We start from the raw sequence: 25,403 nt of genomic DNA on the forward strand, positions 1-25,403 counted from the left end.
ACCACATAGATGTATTCTCTCATATCTAGGCCCAAATGTACCACTCACAGTTTATCAGAGTGAGCTGAGCTCATGGCGTAGATCTACGGTTTGGACACTCACCATAAAGCCGTAGATCTACGGGACGGACCCTGAAAGGGTTAAAGGAGGGGTTTGGGATATTGGCAGTTTGGAGGGATATGTTGTGTATCTCTATACGTATATGCTTCTAAGCTGTTGTATTCTGAGCACCTCTGCAAAAGCAGTGATAATGTGTGAGTGTGGTGAAAGTGTTGAATGATGATGAAAGTATTTTCTTTTTGGGGATTTTCTTTCTTTTTTTTGGGTCACCCTGCCTCGGTGGGAGACAACCGACTTGTTGAAAAAAAAAAAAAAAAAAAACATAGTTTCAGTATTGGAGTATCACAGGCCAACTTATGACTAGTTAAGATTCATTATTTTGAGATTGAGATTGATATTTCTGTTTATGGTCAAATGGGTGAGTGAGTGTAAGTGTTAACCACCAGGTGGTATTCGTGTAATTAGTTGAAAGGGTGTATCAGGGAGATAAGATGTTTTCTGATGGTAGTTTTGAAGGTGATGAATGTGTCTGCAGTTTTAGAATTTTCAGGTAGGGTGTTACAGATTTTAGGGCCTTTGACTTACATTGAATTTTTGTAAAGGTTTAGTCGGACACGGGGAATGTCATAGAGATGTTTGTGTCTGGTATTGTGCCTGTGGGTTCTGTCGCAACTATCAAGAAAGCGTTTTAGGTCAAGGTTAATATTGGAATTTAAGGTCCTGTAGATGTAGATTGCACAGTAGTAAGTGTGGATGTACTGAACAGGGAGTAAGTTTAGATCTATGAAGAGCGGGGGGGGGGGGTGTTGCCAGGGATGGGATTTAGTGATTATTCTTACTGCGGCTTTTTGTTGGGTTATTATTGGCTTTAGGTGTGTTGCTGCAGTTGAACCCCAAGCACATATAGCATAGGTGAGGTATGGATATGTAAGTGAATGGTATAGTGTGAGAAGGGCAGTTTGCGGCACGTAGTATCGTATCTTGGAGAGGATCCCAACTGTTTTGGATACTTTTTTGGTTATGTGTTGGATATGGGTGCTGAAGTTCAGGTTGTTGTCGAGGTATAGGCCTAGGAATTTGCCCTCATTATGCCTGGCAATTAGAGTGTTGTCGATCTTAATGTTAATTTGCGCATCTCCTGCTCTGCTACCAAACATAATGTAGTAGGTTTTGTCAGTGTTAAGCGTAAGTTTATTGGCTGTCATCCAAGTCGATATTTTGATCAGCTCCTCATTAACAATGGTGTTGAGGGTGGCAAGATTAGGGTGAGAGATGACATAAGTTGTGTCGTCAGCAAAGAGAATGGGGTTCAGGTGTTGAGGTACGTTTGGAAGATCATTGATGTATATGAGGAAGAGCAGGGGACCAAGGACACTTCCCTGCGGAACTCCAGTATCAAGTGGCTGTGTTGTTGATGCTGTGTCTTTAATGGTGACATACTGATACCTATTAGTAAGGTAAGATTTGAAATATGCAAGCGCATGGCCTCTTATACCATAATGGTCAAGTTTGTGGAGTAGGATGCCATGGTCTACTGTGTCAAAAGCTTTTCTTAGGTCAATAAAAATTCCTAGTGGATATTCCTTATTTTCCAATGCTGTGTAAAGCAGATCTAGCATTTTTATGATTGCATCGTTAGTGCTTTTATTTTTCCTGAATCCAAATTGGCAGGGGTTGAGTATGTTTTGTGCCATTATAAATGAATATAGTCTCCTGTGCACGAGTTTCTCAAAGATTTTGGATAACAATGGTAAGTTTGATTTTGGCCTATAGTTGTTTAAATCTGTAGGGTCACCACCTTTATGTATTGGTGTAACCCTTGCCGTCTTGAGTAGTTTCGGGAAGGTGCTAGTTTCTAGTGACTTGTTAAAAAGTAATGAGATAGCATGCGAGAGGACATGGGCCACTTTCTTGTACAATAATGGTGGGACATGAGACAGTTTCACTGAGTTATTTTTAAGTGACTTTATAATCTTGGTGACTTCCATGGGCTCAGTTGGAGCAAGATAGAAGGAATTTGGGAAATTCCCATCTAGGTAGTCCCTGGCATGGGCATTGGTACGTGGGATTTTATTGGCAAGATTAGAACCTATGGTTGAGAAGAAGTCGTTTATCTTGTTAGCTGTGTCAGTGGGATGCAGTGGTGTTTCATTAGGTTCAGTTAGGGCAATATTCTTGTTTTTTTTCAGTTTGTGGGTCCCTAGAATCTGAGAGAGTTTTTTCCAGATCTTTTTTATATCTCCTCTTGTGTCAGTGAATCTACTGGAGTAGTATAGTTGTTTGGCTTTCTTTGTTACTTTGGTGAGGACTGATGAATAGTGTTTAAGAATTTCTTAGTGTATTAAGCCCTGTCTATATTGCTTTTCATATTGGTGTTTCTTATCAATGGATTTCAGAATGGTGCTGGTTAGCTATGGGCAACCAAGCCGTTTGTTTGTGATCTGTTTCGTTTTTATAGGACAATGTTTGTTGTATAGTCTAAGTAATTTGTTAAGAAAAATGTCTGTCCAGTCATCAATACCATTGGCCTTGGGGAATTCTGTAGGCCAGTCAACAGTCTCTAGGTCAGCTGTGAACTTCCTTATTGAGGCCTCATCATGGAGTCTAAATGAAACTTTGTTGTATTCAAGTGGTGATTTACTAATGTTTGTCAAGAGGAAGGTAGGGTAGTGGTCTGTAGTGCTATCTGTGATTATCCCTGATTTAAGGGGGCCTAGTATATTGGTCCATATGTGGTCTATTATGGTTGCACTCGTTTCAGTGAACCTGGTTGGTTTAGTTATTGTTGGTATGAGAAGTGTGTTGTTCATATTGTTGATGAAATCAGTTACAGGCTGATCATCTAGTAGGCCAAGGTTGATGTTGAAGTCTCCAGCTAAGAGAAGGTGGTGCTTATTCATTTGTCTGTTTGTTATTAGTGCCTTTAGTTTCTCACTGAAATTTGGGATGTTTGTGTGGGGTATCCGGTAAATGGCACCGATTGTTATAGGCATCTTAAGGTTTTTTACAGTAAAATTAGCAAAAATGTATTCTCCATATTCATCACTAAAGCAAGTGGTGCTAATACAAGATAATTGGTTAGAGTAATAGATTGCAATACCACCCCCAACTTGGTTTGGTCTGCAGTTGTGGATTGCTGTGTATCCTGGTAGAGGGTAGATATCTATTATGTCCTGCTTAAGCCATGTCTCAGTAAGAATAATGCAGGAGAAGGGTGTCTTTAGTGATTCAAGGAGTGCCAGGAGGTCATCATAGTGTTTGCTTAAGGACCTGATGTTGTAGTTAAATACTGATAGACTTTTAGCATTGTTTAGGATAGTGCTGGCTTGTGATGCTGTGTAGTAAAGGCAGTTACTTTCCAATAGGTTTTGATTGTGTGTCAGATTATGGAGGTTTAGATCAGGGTCAACATGATCAATCATCTAGGTTTAAATTATGGTTATTTATATCCTGAGTTGTGGGTTGAGTTTTAGTACTGATATCTGTAGTGGTGGGAAGTTTGGACAAGTATATAGCTATAGCATTTTGGTCATGTAGAGTATAGTCACTAATACACATAATGGAGTTGATGTTGTCTATGTGTTGTGCTGGAATGAGCTAAAGTACAACTAGGTATAAACTAATAATATAAAAATACAAATTAAAAATAGCACAAGACTCTCACTTGTAATTGCACTATGGTCTAATGTAATGACTTTGGTATAGTTTATGTATTGAGCTAGAATGAGCTATAGTACAACTGAGTTTAATCTAATGATATAAAAAAGGCACAAGACTCTCAGTTGTAATTGCACTGAGGTCTTATATAAGTTGTTTACAAGAATTAGAGTATAACTAGATTTAAATTGACAAGATAAAATATGCAAGTTAAAGTAGCAAAATAATAAAAAAAAGTAGAAAAAAAAAATATATGAGGTAGTTGGTACTAATTAGCAAAAGATAGTTAAGGGCCTTGAACAATAATATAATTGAAATATACACTAATTGCACACACAATATAGTCACTAAGATATGAAAACAATCTTAGAATAGGACTTATAATATAAACTTATAATATAAAAATACGAATTGAAATGGTACTTGCAATTGCACTAGGGTCTGGTATAGGTTGTTGACAAGATCAAGATTTAAATTGACAAAACAAAATTCACAAATTAAAGTACCAAAAGAATAATAAGTAAAAAATAACAATGGCAATGTCTTGGTTATAATATGATAGTAAGATGGTACACAGGTACACAGATACACAGGTACACAGGTACAAAGGATAATGGTATAAACCTTGGTAATAAATACCGACAAGTTGGTTTAGAAAGACACGTAAGCAAACACTATAACATATTTATTAGAAAACGTTTCGGTCCTGGGACCTTGATCACTTCTAACATACAGAGGTAGAAAGACATTATATATATAGGTGGAGAGTGAGATGTGACGCACGTGACCTGAGGAATGTCATAAGAACATAAGAATGGAGGAACACTGTAGAAGGCCTACTGGCTCATGCGAGGCAGGTCTTTATCAAAACAACCTCTACTTATGATGAGGACGGGTAGACGATGAAATCATGTGACTCCTGTGTTGTTGGGTTGGTGCTGCTTAAGTATCATGTATGCCAATGTTTTTGAAATTTTGTAGTTTCCAGTGTTGCGTTCTATAGTGTCGGTGACGGCAATTAGTGAGGCTTCTAGGCACCGTCGGCATCTGAGGTCTGGTTCGGTGAGAACGAGTTGTGCCTCATTCCAGTTCATCAAATGCCCCGTGGAGTCTCTGTGGAGGACACAGGCGTACCTTACATCGTCTCTGTTAGAGGCATTTCGATGCTCATTCAGGCGGACTGCAAGATCTCTGCCTGTCTCGCCTACATATTTCATGGGACAGAACCCACAGGGGATAGTGTAGACGCCTGCTGTAGAAGTTAGAGGTGTGGGGCTGCGTTTCGTAGTGAGGTCTTTGATAAATGATGTGTTTATGGTGGAAACGTTGATGTTACTCATAGCAAGTGCCCGGCGAGTATTCGTGGCAACATCGCCACATGGGAGTACTATGAACTGTTTAGGGGGCTGTTCCATGGGCGGTTTGTTGAGGATAGCTTGTGCCTTGAGTCTGCAATCTCGGATGAAGAAAGATGGGAACTGAAGACGTGTAAAGGCTTGTGTTATGTAAGTGCATTCTTCTTCTAGAAAACATGGGCTGGAGATGCGAAGAGCTCTCAAGCAGAAGCCAATGAGGACTCCTCTCTTAGTGCGGGTGTCTTGGTGTGAATAAAAGTGTATAAGATCGTCCTTGTTGGTAGGTTTTCTATACACTTTGAAGAGAAGTGACCTTCTCTCCCGAATTTCCAACCTGAATGTCAAAAACAAAAGCATGGCTTCCTTCGATGTCACAGCCCTCTTTACCAACGTTCCTACTGACGCTGCAATCAACATTCTGAGACAGAGGCTCACTGAAAACCACGACCTCCCTTTACCTCTTCTAGATTTCATCTATCTAGTGGAACTTTGTGTTAATTTCAACTTCTTCAAGTATCAGGACAACTGTTACAAACAATGCTTTGCGATGGCAATGGGCAGCCCGCTCAGTGCTGTGCTTGCCAACCTCTTCATGGAAAACCTGGAGACAGAGAAATTCAGCACCCTCATTCCCAACACCGTTACCTGGCTAAGATACGTTGATGATATATTGGTTTTCTATCCGAGACATCTCAATATCCAGGCCCTTCTCAACAAGATCAATGCAGTTGAACCATCAATAAAGTTTACACTTGAACTCGAAAATGATGGCAAACTTCCTTTCCTCGACGTTCTACTGTGCAGATCTCCCGACAGTGACAAACTTCTCTTCAAAGTGTATAGAAAACCTACCAACAAGGACGATCTTATACTCTTTTATTCACACCAAGACACCCGCACTAAGAGAGGAGTCCTCATTGGCTTCTGCTTGAGAGCTCTTCGCATCTCCAGCCCTTGTTTTCTAGAAGAAGAATGCACTTACATAACACAAGCCTTTACACGTCTTCAGTTCTCATCTTTCTTCATCCGAGATTGCAGACTCAAGGCACAAGCTATCCTCAACAAACCACCCATGGAACAGCCCCCTAAACAGTTCATAGTACTCCCATGTGGCGTTGTTGCCACGAATACTCGCCGGGCACTTGCTATGAGTAACATCAACGTTTCCACCATAAACACATCATCTATCAAAGACCTCACTACGAAACGCAGCCCCACACCTCTAACTTTTACAGCAGGCGTCTACACTATCCCCTGTGGGTTCTGTCCCAAGAAATATGTAGGCGAGACAGGCAGAGATCTTGCAGTCCGCCTGAATGAGCATCGAAATGCCTCTAACAGAGACGATGTAAGGTACGCCTGTGTCCTCCACAGAGACTCCACGGGGCATTTGATGAACTGGAATGAGGCACAACTCGTTCTCACCGATCCAGACCTCAGACGCCGACGGTGCCTAGAAGCCTCACTAATCGCCGTCACCGACACTATAGAACGCAACACTGGAAACTACAAAATTTCAAAAACATTGGCATACATGATACTTAAGCAGCAAGAACCCAACAACACAGGAGTCACATGATTTCATCGTCTACCCGTCCTCATCATAGGTAGAGGTTGTTTTGATAAAGACATGCCTCGCATGAGCCAGTAGGCCTTCTACAGTGTTCCTCCATTCTTATGTTCTTATGACATTCCTCAGGTCACGTGCGTCACATCTCACTCTCCGCCGCCTATATATATAATGTCTTTCTACCTCTGTATGTTAGAAGTGATCAAGGTCCCAGGACCGAAATGTTTTCTAATAAATATGTTATAGTGTTTGCTTACGTGTCTTTCTAAACCAACAAAGGATAATATAAAGGTTGGAGTTGAATATACAAACTTGGAAATTTGGCAACAAAATGTTATGGGAAGTATAAAATAATGATTAATGTACAAAAGTAAAATTGACTGGTAGTAAATATGGTGTTTAATAAAATTTTAGTAAGTAATAATGATTACAAAATAAGTGAAAAAGTAATGTTTATTTCTTTCAAAATTGCACTGGTAGTTATACTTGAGGTTATTTGGCAGTACAAGGTAATTAAGAGTACTCTAAGATAGTAAATGTGGTATTAAAACTGGTTAAGGTAATTAGACAAGTAATGGTTATTAAATGATGTCAAAAATGTTAAGAGTAAATTGTATTGATAGTAAAAATGGTAATTATTAATTTTAGTAAGTAATATCAATTGATAGTATTTAAAAAAAATAGGTAGTAATATGGACAGAGAAAGTATCGATTCAGCTAATATTTAAGCATAAATAGTAAATAAGAAAATTAGATAAGGTGACTTATGCTTACTAGTAAAATCACAAAATGAGGTAGTTGATTATTTAATTACTAAGAGATTGTACTAAGAGATTTGAACAATAATGGAGGAAAACATACACTACATTACGTAGGCTTTTAGGTTGGACATTTAGTTATTCTCTGTAAAATCAGTATCCCTGAGAAATCGTGATAGATCATTCTCGTTCGTGATTGTGTACAGTTGACCTTCATTTGTTTTCCTAACTAGAATTTTCCCATCCCGTGTGAAGCATTGGTGTATTGTGTCATTATTCTCCCTCTGAAGTTTTCTGACTCTATACAGGAGGTTCTGACATTTTTTGGTAAGACACTCGTTTATGTATACCTCTTTCTTTACTTTAATAGATGCAATAATTAAGTCTTTTTTCCTGTCTTGTGAGTGGAATCTAAGCATAACACTTTTTCTACAATGGGATCCTAGTAACCTGGCTTCTTTTATTTCTGACTCTGGTACAATAACACTTGTTTGGTCCTTTATGATCTGCAGAGTAATTTCTTTACTGTTTGTTTGGTTCATATCACTGGGAAAAAGTGGACTGTTAACTATTACTGCGTCCGATAGTTTATCTTGCTCAGTTTTATCTTCTTGGAGAGCAAAGTAGTCACTGAACTGGTTATCTAAGTTGTTCTTCCATTCTTTTACTGCTTCTTCAACCTTTGTATTAAGAGATATTATTTGTTGGGTATGGCTATCTATGACTGTTTGGATGGTCTTGTCACAGTTAGTCATTCCTGGTGTTGATAACTTTTGTTCAAGACTGAGGATTTTGTTCTCGAGTTGTGTCATCCTGGTGTCTTGTTTTGTTAGTGTCTCTCGAAGATTCATATTTTCAATAACTAAGGAGGAGATGCATGTCTTTAGGGTATCTGGATCATTGGTCATACCTGAGAGACTACTTGGTAAGTTGAATCCGGGGAAGAGAGGGGAGGATGGGCTGGTGGCAGCCATATTTGTTGTTATTGTTGTGGTGTCACCTTGAGCGGTGGTGAGTGGGGTGGTTGCTGGGCCGGTGTCCTCCTGGCTACACTTGTTGAATAGTTGATTTTTCGGTGTTTTCTTGCTGGCCTTGGTGCTGTTTCCTCTTAGATTGCGCCTCATAATACTACAGGAATTGTTGTAGTTAAGAAGAAGTTTCTTCTTCTTATTCTTTTTAGTAATCTTTACAGGAAAAGGGGTTACTAGCCCATTGTTCCCGGCATTTTAGTTGACTTTTACAACACGCATGGCTTACGGAGGAAAGATTCTTATTCCACTTCGCCATGGATATAAAAGGAAAAGTAATAAGAATGACATGGAAAGCATATAAATCTATAGGGGAAGGAAAGAGGGGTAGGGGTCGTCCTTGAAAGGGTTGTAAAGAGGGGGTAAAGGAGGTTTTGTGGGCGAGGGGCTTGGACTTCCAGCAAGTGTGCATGAGCGTGTTAGATAGGAGTGAATGGAGACGAATGATACTTGGGACCTGACAATCTGTTGGAGTGTGAGCAGGGTAATATTTAGTGAAGGGATTCAGGGAAACCGGTTATTTTCATATAGTCGGACTTGAGTCCTGGAAATGGGAAGTACAATGCCTGCACTTTAAAGGAGGGGTTTGGGATATTGGCAGTTTGGAGGGATATGTTGTGTATCTTTATACGTATATGCTTCTAAACTGTTGTATTCTGAGCACCTCTGCAAAAGCAGTGATAATGTGTGAGTGTGGTGAAAGTGTTGAATGATGATGAAAGTATTTTCTTTTTGGGGATTTTCTTTCTTTTTTGGGTCACTCTGCCTCGGTGGGAGACGACCGACTTGTTGAAAAAAAAAAAAAAAAAAGAAGTTGTAGTTATACAAAGCTTGGGGTTACGTTGTTCGGCTGGCAGCGGGGTGTTGCTTTCGGTTTGTGGGCAGTCTTCCTTTGATCTCTAATATTTTCGATTTGTAGGTTTCACTGTTGGTAATCTTTCGTCATTCTGGGTGCTATGTTGGGTAGTGCAGTTTTGCTTGTAACTAGGTCACCATAGGAGCATTGGTGACTCTGATAGTTGGAGAAAAGTACGGAGCTTGGAGGTTGCTGCTGCCGCTGTTGTGGCAGCAGCAGTTGCTTTACCCCCTTTCATTCTACCTAATTCCTCTCGCACCTCCCCCATACTCGCATTTGGCTCCTCTTCACTCCTAAAAGATGTTATACCTCCCTTGCCAGTGCATGAAATTTCCACCTCCCTTTCTTCATCAGCATTTAATAATTGCTCAGAATATTCCTGCCATCTTTGCATTTCCTCCAGCTCCCCATCTACTAACTTTGCTATTCTGTTTTTAACTGTCAGATCCATTTGTTCCCTAGGCTTTCTTAACCTATTTATCTCCAAAAGTTTTTCTTGTTCTGAGCAAAATTTGCTGACAGCACGTTACCTATTCTATCACTTTCTCTTTTTTTGCACTCTGTCACCACTCTCTTTGCCTCTCTTTTACTCTGTATACTCCTTTCTGATATCAGTTCTGTTCTGTAAAAATCTCTCATACACAATCTTTTTCTGTGTTATCTCACCCTTTACCTCATCATTCCAGAAATCATTCCTCTTTCCTCCTGCACCCACCCTCCTGTAACTACAGACTTCTGCTCTGTACTCTAACTGCCTTTTTAAAACTATCCCACCCCTCTTCAACCCCCATACTTCGTATACTCTCATTAGCCCACCTTTTTCCCAATAGTTGTTTATGTCTCACCTTAAGTTCCTCCTCCCTTAGTTTATAAACTTTCAGCTCTGCCTCTTATTTGCTGTTGTCTTTTTCTTTTTGCTCCGTTTACCTCTTACTAACTGTAGCTACAACTAAATAATGATGCGATATATCTGTTGCCTCTGAATTTTATGGACTTAAGGCTCAGGGAGATTGACACCAGTGAGTCCATCTATCATCATTCTATCATGCAGGAGGAGCCACATGTCTATGGTGCATCCAACAAAATAAGCAGACTCTTGGATGTCACTACCGCCCGGCTCCGGCTGGGTTACAAGTATCTTTGGCAGGTTAAATCACCACCACCAGATGTAAACTTTGCCAGATGGATTATTGTCACACCCTGCGTCATTATGTACTGGAGTACGATAAAATTAATGAATTTAGAAACGACTCACTCAGAAGTGTTCAAGAAATGGCTAAGTATTTTATCCACAGTGGTATATTACAGACCATTCTGGAGAAATACCCTGACTTTGCTAGCTGTAAATAAAGCATTACCACATATGTGCATGTGTGTGTGTGTGTGTGTGTGTGTGTGTGTGTGTGTGTGTGTGTGTGTGTGTGTGTGTGTGTGTGTGTTTGTGTGTATGTGTATGAGTGTGTGTGTGTGTGTGTGTGTGTGTGTGTGTGTGTGTATGTGTGTGTGTGTGTGTGTGTGTGTGTGTGTGTGTGTGTGTGTGAGTATGAGTGTGTGTATGAGTGTGTGTGCATATGTGTGTGTGTGTGTGTGTGTGTGTGTGTGTGTGTGTGTGTGTGTGTGTGTGTGTGTTTATGTGTGTGTGTATGAATTTGTATGTGTGTGTGTGTGTGTGTGTGTGAGAGAGAGAAACTCAGCAATCAACATTTGCACCAATAACTCACTACAGTTGTGACCGGGTGTGGAAGTGTGAATTGCTCATTACTCTAAAATTTGTTCATGATTGCAGCCATGTATAAACGTAAGTAACCATTCTTACAGTATTCATTACCTTTGTAACTTGTGAGTTCATTACCTTTGTAACTTGTGAGTTCATTACCTTGTACCTAGTTCAGCCATCAAAACTTTGGAGCCCGGTCCCTGGACCCATTGTGTACCTCTGTAATCTGTAAATACCTTTGTAACTTGTCATGATTGTGACTAGACCTACCTGGAGTTCATTACCTTTGTAAATTGTGAGTTCATTACCTTTGTAAATTGTGAATTCATTACCTCTGTAACTTGCTCAGCTATCAAAACTTTCAGGCCCAGTCCCTGGACCCATTATGTACCTCTGTAATCTTTTGACTACCGCCCACAGGATGGGTATGGGGTGCATAATAAACATATTAAACTAACTAACTCTCTTTAAACAAGCACATCCTGAAGACTACCCATCGACCTTTTATCCACCAATACGTAATCTAACAAACCACTTTCATTATGTGCTGTATCAAACCATGTATACTTATTTATCCTCTTTTTCATAGAAATATTACTTATTACCAAACATCTTTCTATACATAATTCAATTGAAGGCCCCCCATTTTCATTTTCCCCTGGCACCCCAAATTTACCTACTACTATCTCCACAACAGTTTTACCCACTTTAGCATTTAGGCTCCCAACACCACAAGTACTCTCTCTCTTGGTTCAAAACTCCCCCTGCACTCACTCAACATCTCCTAGAATCACTCCCTCTCCTCTACATTTCTCTTCTCCAGTGTGCATTAACACTGTAACCCACTTTTCACATCCCACCCTAATTTTACGTCACATAATCCATGAATTTAATCATTTATATTCCCTCTTTTCCTGCAATAACTGATCCTTTAACATTATTACTACTCCTTCCTTATCTCTAACTGTTAGAAACCCCCGACCTAATCCCATTTGTTTCTCCCCACTGAAACACTCCTACCCCATTCAGCTTTGTTATACTTAGAGCCAGGACATCTGGTTTCTTTTCATTCATAACATCCACAGTCATCTCCTTCTTGTCATCCACACTACATCCATGCGCATTCAGACATCCCAACTTAAAGGTTTTATTTTTATTTTTAGTAAGCTGTACGGGAGAATGGGTTAGTGGCCCATTGCTCCTGGCATATTAGTTGACTTTTACATCACCCATGTCTTGCAGAGGAAAATTCTTGTAATAAAAACAAGAACTATTAAGAAAAATATGATGTGTATACATAAATGTGTACATTCATGTGTAATGTGACCTAATTGTAAATAAAAGTTGCAAGATATGCCCGTTATTGTGTGTGTTTATGAGACAAAAAAAGACATCAGCACTCCTACCATCATGTAAAACAAATTCATTTTTCTGTCTTACACTCACTTGCCAGGACAGTAGTTCATCTCTGGAGGTGTTGCTGTCTACCAACCTACTACTATAATTTTTCACCATAAGCTGTGTGAATTTCACTTAAGCCTTCAGTTTTGTAGCATTTGTGGGACACCATCATTGAATATGTTTATGAAGCAATAATACTACTGGATTACTAAACCTATTAAGAATTATATAACCTAGAGAGTATGACAAAGCATAGTAAATAAGGTCTTTGAAATTATGTCTGGAATCACAATTCAGTATTCAATAAAATTAGAAAAAACATTAGAGACTTCTCACTAATATAAATCTCTCTCTCTTTTTTTTTTCAACTTCAGTAATATTTGTTTTTTAAAGTGATGTATGTGTGCTCGAGAAACTTTAGTAAATATTGTGATATAATATAAAATTATCAGGTATTGTCTTCATGTAATGTTAGTATCATTCTGAAATGTACATGGGTTCTGTAAAATAGACTGAATTGAACTTTTTTTTTTTTTTTTATTCCCCATTTCTAAAATTATAGCTCAGATTAGAATTAAATTTGATGCTTATAGAAACCTAACATTACTGATATACCTAGGAGGGTTTCAGCAAGTGAATCTGTAGCTTTAAAATAAATTAATTTTAAAGGTTCTGTCTACTACTATAGTAGTGTACTGCCATAATAGTTCTAATGAAAGTTGTTTAGATAGGATGATCTAGGTGACATTTATCTTCTTTGTTTATCATGTTCATTTGTCACCAGTGATGAAGATTTGATAGAAGAGGAAAATGATGATGGTGAGGTTCCTGCTCGATCCCATCGCCGCACTCAGCAGCCTCCTGTCCCACCCAAAGATCGTAACCGTCACTCAGCTACTCGTCACCGTCGCCGTCAGGATTCTGGCCGTTTTTCAGTAAACAACCTGACCACAGCCCACTCAGGACGTCCCAAACACAATCGACTCCGTGTGTATTTTCAAATATATTATTTAATAGCACTTAAAAGGAGGGGTTTGGGATATTGGCAGTTTGGAGGGATATGTTGTGTATCTTTATATGTGTATGCTTCTAAACTGTTGTATTCTGAGCACCTCTGCAAAAACAGTGAATGTGTGAGTGTGGTGAAAGTGTTGAATGATGATGAAAGTATTTTCTTTTTTGGGGATTTTCTTTCTTTTTTGGGTCACCCCGCCTCGGTGGGAGACGGCCGACTTGTTGGAAAAAAAAAAAATGAAAATGTGTAAAAAAAAACTTAGATCTACGTTTTTTGTTATATTTGAAAATATGTAAAAAAAAAACGTAGATCTACTTTTGGAGCACTACGCATGTGAACATAGATCTGTTTGGACAGTTTAAGGGTTAAAGAGGTTTTGTGTGCAAGGAGCCTGGACGTACAGCAGGCATGAGTGAGCATGTTAGATAATAGTAAATGGAGGTGAATGGTTTTTGGGACCTAATGAGCTGTTGGAGTTTGAGCAGGGTAATATTTTGTGAAGGGATTTAGGGAAACCAGTTAGCTGGACTTGAGTCCTGGAGGTAAAAAGTACAACACATGTACTTTAAAGGAGGGGCTTGAGATACTGGCTGATGCTTATGATGATGAAAGTATTTTCTTTTTGGGGATTTTCTTTCTTTTTTTGGGTCACCCTGCCTCGGTGGGAGACGGCCAACTTGTTAAAAAAAAAAAAATTATTTAATAGTTAATTTATTTAGATGTTACAGCCTACTTGAAGGGACCATTGTCTCTATGGCATGGAGTCAGACCAGGTTAACTCTGGTTAACCTTTTTTTTTTTCTTTTTTTTTTTTTTAACCCTTTCAGGGTCCGCCCCGTAGATCTACGGCTTTACGTTCAGGGTCCAAACCGTAGATCTACGCCAAAATTCTAGCAGCGTCAAATTTAGCACGAGAAGGCTGGTAGGCCTACATCTGAGAGAATGGGTCTGGGTGATCAGTGTGCGCACCATAGAAAAAATCTGGACGCTCGCATGGCATTGTGGGAACACTGGCAAAGTAGCTTTGTTCATTATGCCTGACGGCAAGGAAGCTCTCACTCCCCACTCACTCTCTGGGGGAATTCTGACTCTCCTCTTCACAACTTACAGTTCAAAGACCGTTGGAAGTGGATATGAAGACGAATTCTACGGTTTTGAACCATATGGTACCATTGTGCCATATGGTACAATGGTACCATGTCATAGTGGTATCATATGGTACAATGGTATCATATGGTAGAGTGGTACCATATGGTACAGGGTACAGGGACCCTAATGGAAATAAGTCTGTCTGACTTTTTTGGGTTATCCTAGGTTCTCCAAACATATGCTGCTAAATATGACAATTCTATGTAACTTTATTTGTGTATAACTAATTAAACTTACTTATGCACATGCACTTGAGTAAGTTTATTCAGGTGTACAAAAATACAATTACATAGATCGTCATACATAGCAGCATGCGTATAAAATCCTAGGATAACCCAAAAAAGTCAGGGTGACTTATTTCCATAGTTATCCCTGTATTTGTACCATATGGTGTCCTGTACTGTATGGTACTCTATACCATATGGTACCCTGTGCCATATGGTACCCTGCATCATATGTTATCCTGTACTGCATGGTACCCTATACCACATAGTACAATGTACCATATGGTACCCTGTAACATATGATGCCGTGTACCATATGGTCAATAGGTGTTGGTGGCATGAGACACCAGCCAAGACTGAGTGAGTGGAGGCACAAGCTAGCTACTGACTCTCCAGTTTCCGAGACGAAGTGCTTTGTCATCCACCTCAAGGAATGCGTCACGTTCCTGTACACTTGTAAATGTATAATAGAACATTACTAATATATAACATTTTTTCATATTTTTGTTGTAAACAACTATTGTAAACAAAATAATGAAAATATTAGTGTGTTTATTGTGTTGAATACAACAGTACCATATGGTACAATGAACCATATGGTATCATTGTACTGTATGGTACAATGTACCATATGGTACCATTGCATCATATGGTACCATATGATACCATTACACCATATGGTACCATAAGGTTCCATTGCACCATATGGTACCATTGTATCATATGGTGCCATTGTACCATATGGTACTATGGTACCATTGTATCTGCCATTGTACTATATTGTACCATATGGTACCATTGTATCATATGGTGCCATTGTACCATATGGTACAATTGCAATATGGTATCATTGTACTGTATGGTACAATGTACCATATGGCAGTCTCGGCTGAGTGGTTGAGGGGAGTAGACGTGTGCTGGGGATCTGGACCTACTAATTCGCAGGCCTACCCATTTCTCCCGACTGATAAGTCATCATTAACCCTTTGAGGGTTTTCGTCGTACTAGTACGTCTTACGCGTAGGGGTTTTTGACGTACTAGTACTCATAAATTCTAGCGGCCTCAAATCTAGTGGGAGAAAGCTGGTAGGCCTTCATATGAAAGAATGGGTCTATGTGGTCAGTGTGCACAGTCTAAAAAAAATCCTGCAGCACACAGTGCATAATGAGAAAAAAAAACTTTGACCATTTTTTTTTAATAAATCAGCGACTTTGCAGTGTATTTTCGTATGGTATTTATTGTTGTATTCTAGTTTTCTTGGTCTCATTTTATAGAATGGAAGACATATTACAGAAATTGAGATGATTTTGACTGGTTTTACAAAGAAAGGTGCCTTGAAATTGAGCTCAAAGTAGCAGAAATGTTCGATTTTTACCAAAATTCAAAAGTAAACAAATTGTGCCAAGCGTGCAATACACGTCAACTGGTGAGTCTAATATTCTTTCACAAGTGCACCAATAATATTTATACCATTTTTTACACTAATGCAGAACTCTGCATAACAGTAAATCTTATATTTTTTGTGAAAATAAAAATTCAAAGTGGAAAGCAAAAGAATATAAGAGGGGCCTTGAGACATGACTAATGACTAGAGGAAATGTCATTTTAGTGCCAGGAATGTCTTTCTTGTTTATTCTGGACCCTATTTGGAAATTGGCATCTTTTGAAATTTGTGTGAAATTGGCAAAATTGCTAAATTCTGACCACTGTACTGGATAGTTGAATTTCATAAATGAGTGGTTTCTTGCACCCATTCGATAGAAAAAATGGAGTTCTAGCGAAATATTCATGTTTTTTGTCGACTAGTACAGTGAAATTGGCCGAAAATGGGGCTCAAAGTGGGCAAAATCGCCGATGCGTAAACATCGCCGAGACCGCTAACTTTGCGAGAGCATAATTCCGTAAGTTTTCTATCAAATTTCAAACTTTTGGTGTCTTTATGATCGGGAAAAGATTCTCTATATTTTCATAAGAGAACGAGTTTCGGAGAGGGCCTGTCGACCCTCAAAGGGTTAAAACTCCTACTGTTGGAAGACAGCTTCAGTGTTGGGAGAACTGTTATGTGCGAGCTGTGACTAAGGATATACCTAGTGAAACGCTGGAAATAGTTTTCCTTTTTGCAAAGGCCCTCACGGGCCTCTGCTTCCCCTCTGCCTTTCATTTGACCTCAGCCTTTCGCCTCTATCAACATACAGTGTAGAGGAAAATTTTGCTAGTCCACTGCTACTCGTGCCTTTCAAAATGCTCACAGCTCATCGCTTTACCAACCTGAGGAATAACAGTCCTACGTGAGTTGGTAACCCAGGTGTCCACACACTGAAAATTCGTCTTTCACTCCAAGACACGTGTGCTAGAAGTTCTGCAAGTTTGGAGTAACAATTTGTACGAGTATTGCAGTGTTTGGTAACTCTTGAGAAGTCTGCCTCAGTCAGTGACCTTGAGCGAGGCACTGCATCACCTGCCTGAGACTTTCGCCCACATTGACTATGTGAAGAAAGGCGAATGTGTGTGCTCAGTTACCCCTGCTGTTCTGTATCCCCAACTCTCCGCCTTTAAACTCAGCCATTCGCCTCTATCAAGGTGCAGTGTAGAGGTGTATTTTGCTGCTCCGCTGGTACTCGAATATATGAGTTCCGCAAGTGCTTCAGATTTGTTGTAACTATTTGCATGAGTGGATTATGCTTACGTAGGACATTGTGCTACCATCAGTACCTATGTAGGCTTAAAATGAGTGAGGAATGTCTGGCCTGCTGGGTGACCTTGAAAATGGCACTATAAGACCCGCATGCCACTTACACCCATACTGCGTGTGTCTAGTGAGGTGAATGTCCCTTCCTCGACTTTCCTATTCACCGGTATCCCTTAACTCGTCACCATTATCTACATATGGGATAAGGGCGAGTTTAGCTGATCCAGGCCAAACAGCGCTCCAAGCCAGCCAGTGAAGGCCAAGGCATTCTGAATCCCAGAATGCCTTTGTGAACGTTCTACAGTGTTTTGGCCGTACCTTCGGTGCTGTGAGAACTAGTTCTTATGTAGTGAAAATTTGTCTGTCATTCCAAGACACGTGTGCTAGATGTGTTAAGTGCTGTGGGTTTGGAGTAATTAACAAGTAGTACAGGGTTGGTAACTCTCGAGACGACTGTGGGCCCAGTGAATGACCTTGAAAATTGCACTGCGACCTGCAGGCCCCTACACCCATATTGCCTGTGTCTAGCGAGGTGAATATCCCTTCCTTGTCCCTTCTCCTTCCTCGATTTGGAACTCAGCCATTCGCCTCTATTTACTTTTGGTCTAGAGGCGGTTTTTGCCAGACCACATAAGTACTTGAGTGCCCGTGTCCTCTGTGCCGCACTCCACTCATCTTACGAATGTGTCTCCTGTGTGCTTTCCTGCCTGCTACAAGCAAATATCCAGGTGGTTGACACGGGCTTAGCAAGCACAGTCAAGCAAGCTTGAAAGCAGCACTAAAAGCTAGCCAGAACAAGCTAAGGCAGCCTGCAGTTATAGCTGTCCTAAGGCCCAGCATGTCTATGTATACGTTCTACAGTCCTGCTGGCATACCAGTGTTTCCTCTAGTGGCTTAAGAACAATTTAACGAGCATTGCAGTACTGACATTTTAAGTGGGACATGCCAGAGGTTCACTTATAAACATAGTAAGTTTGTGGTGATTGGCTTGTACACAGTGAACATTCATCTGTCATACTTGTGCTAGAAGTGTTAAGTGCTGCTTTCCCCAACAGTTAATTGTCATTTGTAAGCCTGTATTAAGACTTTAAAAGGCTCAGAGTGTGCTTCAGTGTAGCGACTCCTTACATTTGATAAATCAGTGTAATACATGCTCTGCTCAGTGTAACTGAGCTATTAAATACGGTTACATAATTAAATTGCGTGTCCTAGTGTCATTGCTGTGTTTTCTAATACATTTTCTCGTTCAGACTGAAACTTTACTGCTAAATTCCCAGTAATATTTCAAATTGCAGTGTTCATCTGTGGTGTGAGTGTGTAACTTATGCTTTGTATTTTTACTGTGAACAAGCTTACTCCTGCATAATGTTCAGTTTCATGAATACTTTCTCTCTTGAGTAATTCGGTTACCTTTCAACTGTGTTAAGCAAGAGTCAGCCTGTTAACATCTATGTTCCTTGCCATCTCATCTAGTGGGTCTAGCACCTAGTTAAAATTGTAATAGTAACAATTTGCAATCATTATACTTCTAGTTATACATTGTGTAAATTGTTTTAGACTATTTGATCAACTGGATTGTAGTGTTTAACTTCTGATACACCAATTTAATGACTGCAGACACGCACTGACACATAATAAACACACTAAAACGTTGGTACCTCTCCAGAAGCTGGGCCTAGTGTGTGACCTTGAGAAGTTGAGTGTGTTTATTACGGCCAGCGGTGTACCACTCTCGCCTATATTTACATCAGCACAAGTGTATTCTAAGTGATAAAGTGTACACTTGGTGTACTTGGTAACACTTGTCATACATAGTAACGCGTGTGTAAGTGAGATTGTTTAGGTACTGGTTCATCTATCTACAGCTGCACACTTATGCTTGCATACATGTATAACATAGTAACGTGTGAGTTACCCAGGATGGACCAAGCAAGTCAACCAGAGTGATTTATCTCATTGTCATTGTAACATTACCTAGTTTTTTTTTTTTTTTTTTTAGTAATACTGTTTACAATCTATGGTTGGGGTAAGAGGTTGTCTTCAGCATTCATTGTGATGTCTGCTATATTATTATTTCAGTGAGGTGCATTAGGTGGCAGTAGCATGAACTAACTCAAGTGGAAGTTATCAATGAATCTGAACCTCTTGTTTAATGTGATGTATGACAGAATTCTAATTTTATGCTCAATATTACCTACTTTGTCTCTCTCTCTCTCTCTCTCTCTTTTCATCTTTGTAATTTGTGATAAGGTGTAAGACCTCGCCTGTACCATCCATTATATCATTATATATACCATATTATTAACACACATATAAGAGGTCTCTGAGTGTGTTTTTGGTGGGGGGTGTGTCGTATTGAGTGGTGGTGGTCTGGGTTGAGTATGGTTGGAGGTGTTCATTGAACTTGAGCACTTGTGTCTTGTGATCTATTTTGGACCTCTGACTTTGTAGTGAATATTTGCTCTTGCATAAGCTATAAGGGAAAGATAAGCGAGGAATTCTTGTGTTGTGAGTCTTACACCAGATATCATCACTGGCAAACATGGCAACTGTTATAGAGGAACCTATTTCTGCAGGTGATGGAAATGATGATAGCTTCCAGACCTTTAAAAGTAAACAAAAGAGAAAAAGTGAGAAAGGGCTAGAGCGTCGACATAGTCAGACTCACTTGACTCATACACAGTGTGACACTAAATGTCCTTGGTGCACAGAGGCTGCAAGAAGTCTTTCTTCAAAGGAAGAATGTGTTAAGCTGAACTTCCCTGACAACACCCCGCTGCCTGCTAAGTGTGCATGGCTAATGGAAGCTGTAAACAAGCATCCTAACTCAAGGATCCAATTTAGGAAAAACACGCACAACTTTGTGTTTGTGGAACAGAATGCAGAACTGATCAATGATCTACTTAGTACACCTTATGGGGATATTAAGCTGCTCCGACCTCCATCAGACACTCACCACTTTAAAAAATGGGTCAGTATCATAATCTTTGGATACCTTCTCTGCATGGACCCATCCCATTTGACTCTCAGTGAGCATATCATCAAGCCTAAAAGACTTAAAGGAAAATCCCAAATTATTGTCAGTTGGGTGGGTCCTGTGCCCCTCCCCCGGAATATCTGGGTGCATGGTTTACGTTTCCTAAACATCGAAGTGTACCTACCCCCTAAACGTAGGTGTTACAAATGCCAGCACTATGGCCATGTTGCAGTAGACTGTGGAATACTACATTCTTGGTGTGGTAAGTGTGCTGGGAAACATTCCACTAGAGAATGCACAGTAGGCCCTGACAGCCAAAAATTTAAGTGTATTAACTGTAAAGAAGTTGGGGTTACAGTTTCCCACAAGGACTGCAGTCAGAACCCAAACAACCTTCGATGTAAACCTGATAACAGTCCTTTAATGGTAACTGAGGATGAGGCCATCCAGTCTACCACAGCCAGATCTGAGACTGAACCTCTGCAAAGTGTGCAAGAACCCCACCTCACTGCAAATGATTCTGGTGATACCAGAATGCCATCACACACACCAGCTGTGGAGGAGCTAGCCATCCCTGCTAGCACATATGGAACTACTGGTCTGCCACTACAGATACCTATGGCTACACCTGAATATGGGGATGAGTTTGTCATTTCTTCCAATACACACAACTACAACAGTCAGACAGACACCACACAGGTAACCCCCCTGGAAATTGGAGATGAGTCAGATGCACAGGACCTTCCTGCAATGAATGATGAAACAGAGAACACTAATGTAACCATGGTACCTGTTAAGGTGATAGGTGTTAAAGAAAGCACTAACCCAGAAGTGCCATCCTCCGGAGTGGCATTGGATTCGCCTGACCTTCCTCATATAACAAATTTCCAGAAGAAAATTGAGCATCTTGAACAGATCCTGACAAGTTTAATAAATATATGTAATCAGGATGATGCTCTTGAGCATGGTGATGATGTCAAAAGTGCAGCAATCTCCGTTCAGCTTCCAGCAATTTGTGAGAAAGAAGCCCATGACTCTTGCCTTCAAGACTTGCCTTTTAACTGGCTGCCAAGATGCCGAAAAATGCTTAAAAATAAAGGTCCTGAAGATAAAGACGTACAAACTATGCTATTTGCTCTTAAGTGTCTGCACACTGTAGTCAAAGCATAATAGTTTTACCGTCTTATGCGCAAGAGATTGTAATAACTCACTACAATGGATACATTACAAATCTTTTCATGGAACATTGCTTCCATCAGAAAGCGGTTGCCTGACTTACATCATATTAGTGCAACCAAGAATATTGATGTCATCTGTTTGCAGGAATGTAGATTGAAAGATGGAGCACCTCCACCAAACTTGCCTGGATATGCAGCTTATAACCTAAGGTCAACCAACTGTTGTGTGATGTATGTCAGAAAGAACTTGCCACATTCACTCCTTTCCTTGCAGAGTCGAGTTAACATGCAGTATCATGGTGTCAAAGTATATGCAGGCGATTTTTCCATAAACATTTTTAATCTCTATGCCCCAGCGAACCAGCTTCGACCTGATGCTTTACCAGATCGCATCAATAGTGAACCTACCATCATTCTTGGAGATTTTAATGCCAGACATAAGAATATTGGTGGGTCTATAACAAACACCAATGGAACTAAACTAGTGAAATTGCTAAATGAGCATGATAATGTTCGAATTGTGGGCACTACTGAGCCTACTCACATATATGGTGGCATACTAGATTTGTGTCTTGGATTTAATACATCATATACGATGTATAACTCTGTCATAGTTGATGATCTTCTATCTGATCACTTCCCAAGACTAACAACTGTCAATCTTGATCACATCTCCAGCAATCAAGGAGCTAAATACAGAAGGAGGAAACTTATTCTCAAACCAGAACACAGAGACAACTTTATTAACCACTTGGATCAATGGTATAAGAATTACGAGCCCATTGGCACAAAAAATTTAATGATGATTTAATTACCACTATTGAGAGTGTTCTCACAGATCAAGTGGGCAGGAATAGGAAACAAAGACCCTCCACTATAAATAACAATAAAAACCAATGTAAATACTATAATGATCCACAGCTACGCAATCTAACACATGCAGCTAGGAGGATTGGTAAAGCATACCGTGAATGTAGAACCCCAGACCTGCTCAGAACGTTCCAAGCTGCACTAACAAATGCAAGGAATAGAAAGGAAGAACTTAGGCAACAGGAATGGGAACAGTTTGTTAGTGGATTAAATAGGTCCACCCCTTTGAGTTTGGCTTGGAAAGGTATAAATAAAATAACCAGGAAAAAGACTGACAGTGTTGCTCATCCCTTTCCTCTTGAAAAAGCAAATGACCTCATAAATGACTGGTCCAAAACATCCAGGCATGAAAACCTTCCATCTCATATTAGAAAAAATTTAGAGAGTACAGTACTTCTGAAGAAATGTTGAAACTGATTAATTTTATGAGCCAAAATATTGATGAGAGTGATTGCCTCTTTACCAAGTATGAATTAGATAATGCATTAACCAAAGGTCGATCAACTGCTCCTGGAGAGGATGGTATAACCTATGATATTCTCAGAACTCTAAGGCACGTGCCTGATAACCCTTTGTTGGCACTGTATAATCTCAGTTACATTGAGGGTGTTCTTCCTACTTCCTGGACCAATAGTCTCATTGTGCCTATCCCTAAGCCCCAACAGCCTGATACATTTAGGCCGATCTCCTTAACTAGTTGTCTTTGTAAAACTTTTGAAAGAATGATGCTTAACAGACTGTACTACAGAATCAGACACCAACTTTCCCCCTACCTCTATGGGTTCATAAGAACATAAGAACGAAGGAACACTGCAGAAGGCCTACTGGCCCATATGAGGCAGGTCCAAGTCTTCTACCGGCTTAAACCAATGCACCCAACCTAGTCAGGTCAGGTCACATTGACTTAAGGGAGGAACACGGCAACCGACCTGGTAGCACAAGCTATGAGGTCCAACTCACACCCACCCACATCCACTCATGTATTTATCCAACCTATTTTTAAAGCTACACAACGTTCTGGCCTCTATAACTGTACTCGGGAGTTTGTTCCACTCATCCACAACTCTATTACCAAACCAGTACTTTCCTATATCCTTCCTGAATCTGAATTTTTCCAACTTAAAACCATTGCTGCGAGTCCTGTCTAGGCTAGATATTTTCAGCACACTATTTACATCCCCTTTATTTATTCCTGTCTTCCATTTATACACCTCAATCATATCCCCCCTAATTCTACGTCTTTCTAGAGAGTGCAGATTCAGGGCCATTAGTCTATCCTCATAGGGAAGGTTTCTGATACATGGGATCAACTTTGTCATCCTCCTTTGTACATTTTCCAGAGAATTTATATCCATTCTGTAATACGGTAACCAAAACTTTGCAGCATAATCTAAATGAGGCCTAACCAAGGATGTATAGAGTTGAAGAACAACCTGAGGACTCCTATTATTTATGCTTCTTGATATGAAGCCAAGGATTCTATTAGCTTTATTGCGAACACTTATGCACTATTGTCTTGGTTTCAGATTACTGCTAAGCAGAACTCCTAAATCTTTTTCGCAATCCGTAATATTAAGATCTACATTATTTAGTTTATATGTGGCATGGTTATTGTCCTGTCCAACATTTAGAACTTTGCATTTGTCTATATTAAACTGCATCTGCCACTTCTCCGACCACTGCATCAGTCTATTCAAATCTTCCTGGAGTGCTCGAATGTCCTCGTCAGAATGAATTCGACGGCCTATTTTATTCAAACCAAAAAATAGAAGATTTACTGTTATGCAATATTGTAATTGAATAAATATTATCAGCACATTTGTGAATGTATATTAGATCCACCAGCATGTGAGGTCATTTGTTTACTCTTGAACATTGGCAAAAATTTAACATTTCTGCTACTTTGAGCTCAGGTTCAAGCCATTTCCAGTATGAAAACCAATGAAAATCATCTCTGTTTCTGTTATACGTCCTCCATTCTATCAAATGAGACCAAGAAATCACAAATACAACCATGAAAAACATACGAAAAACACTGCAAAGTCGCTGTTTTAATTGAAAATTACGGTTTCAGTTTTTTCTCTCATTATGCACTATGTGCTTCAGGATTTGTTTTATGTGGTGCACACATACCTCATAGATGTATTCTCTCATGTCAAGGCCAAAATTTAGCGCTCACAGCTTATCAGAGTGAACTGAGCTCATGACGTAGATCTACAGTTTGGACCCTCAACGTAAAGCCATAGATCTATGGCACGGACCCTCAAAGGGGTTAAGATAAAATCAAAGAAAACTCAGATAAGTGTGTATAAATAAACATGTACATGTATGTGTAGTGTGACCTAAGTGTAAGTAGAAGTAGCAAGACGTACCTGTAATCCTGCATATTTATGAGACATACAAAAGACACCAGCAATCCTACCATCATGTAAAACAATTACAGGCTTTCGTTGTACACTCACTTGGCAGGACGGTCGTACCTCCCTGTTTTCAGATATTTGGGAGTTGTGTCAGCGGATGGGTTGATGAAGGATGATGTTAACCATAGAATTGATGAGGGAAAAAAGGTGAGTGGTGCATTGAGGCATATGTGGAGACAAAAAAACGTTATCAATGAAGGCAAAGAAGGGAATGTATGAAAGTATAGTGGTACCAACACTCTTATATGGGTGTAAAGCTTGGGTTGTAAATGATGCAGTGAGGAGGCGGTTGGAGGCAGTGGAGATGTCCTGTCTAAGGGCATTGTGTGGTGTAAATATTATGCAGAAAATTCGGAGTGTGGACATTAGGAGAAGATGTGGAGTTAATAAAAGTATTAGTCAGAGTGCTGAAGAGGGGTTGTTGAGGTGGTTTGGTCATATAGAGAGAGTGGATCAAAGTAGAATGACATGGAAAGCA

At 39.8% G+C, this 25,403-nt stretch overlaps 1 protein-coding gene across 5 annotated transcripts in view; it reads left to right on the plus strand.

Annotated features, from left to right (window-relative positions):
- LOC128706599 (uncharacterized) overlaps positions 1–25,403 on the plus strand; it is a 482,754-nt gene that overhangs the window by 73,997 nt on the left and 383,354 nt on the right. For all 5 annotated transcript variants that reach the window (XM_070090188.1, XM_070090200.1, XM_070090197.1 and 2 more), the window contains exon 6: positions 13,187–13,389. In XM_070090188.1, the coding sequence (XP_069946289.1) occupies positions 13,187–13,389 (203 nt within the window). The remainder of the gene's footprint in view (positions 1–13,186; positions 13,390–25,403) is intronic.

Source organism: Cherax quadricarinatus, chromosome 3 (assembly GCF_038502225.1).
Source record: "Cherax quadricarinatus isolate ZL_2023a chromosome 3, ASM3850222v1, whole genome shotgun sequence".
In the NCBI taxonomy this organism is placed as follows: domain Eukaryota; kingdom Metazoa; phylum Arthropoda; class Malacostraca; order Decapoda; family Parastacidae; genus Cherax; species Cherax quadricarinatus.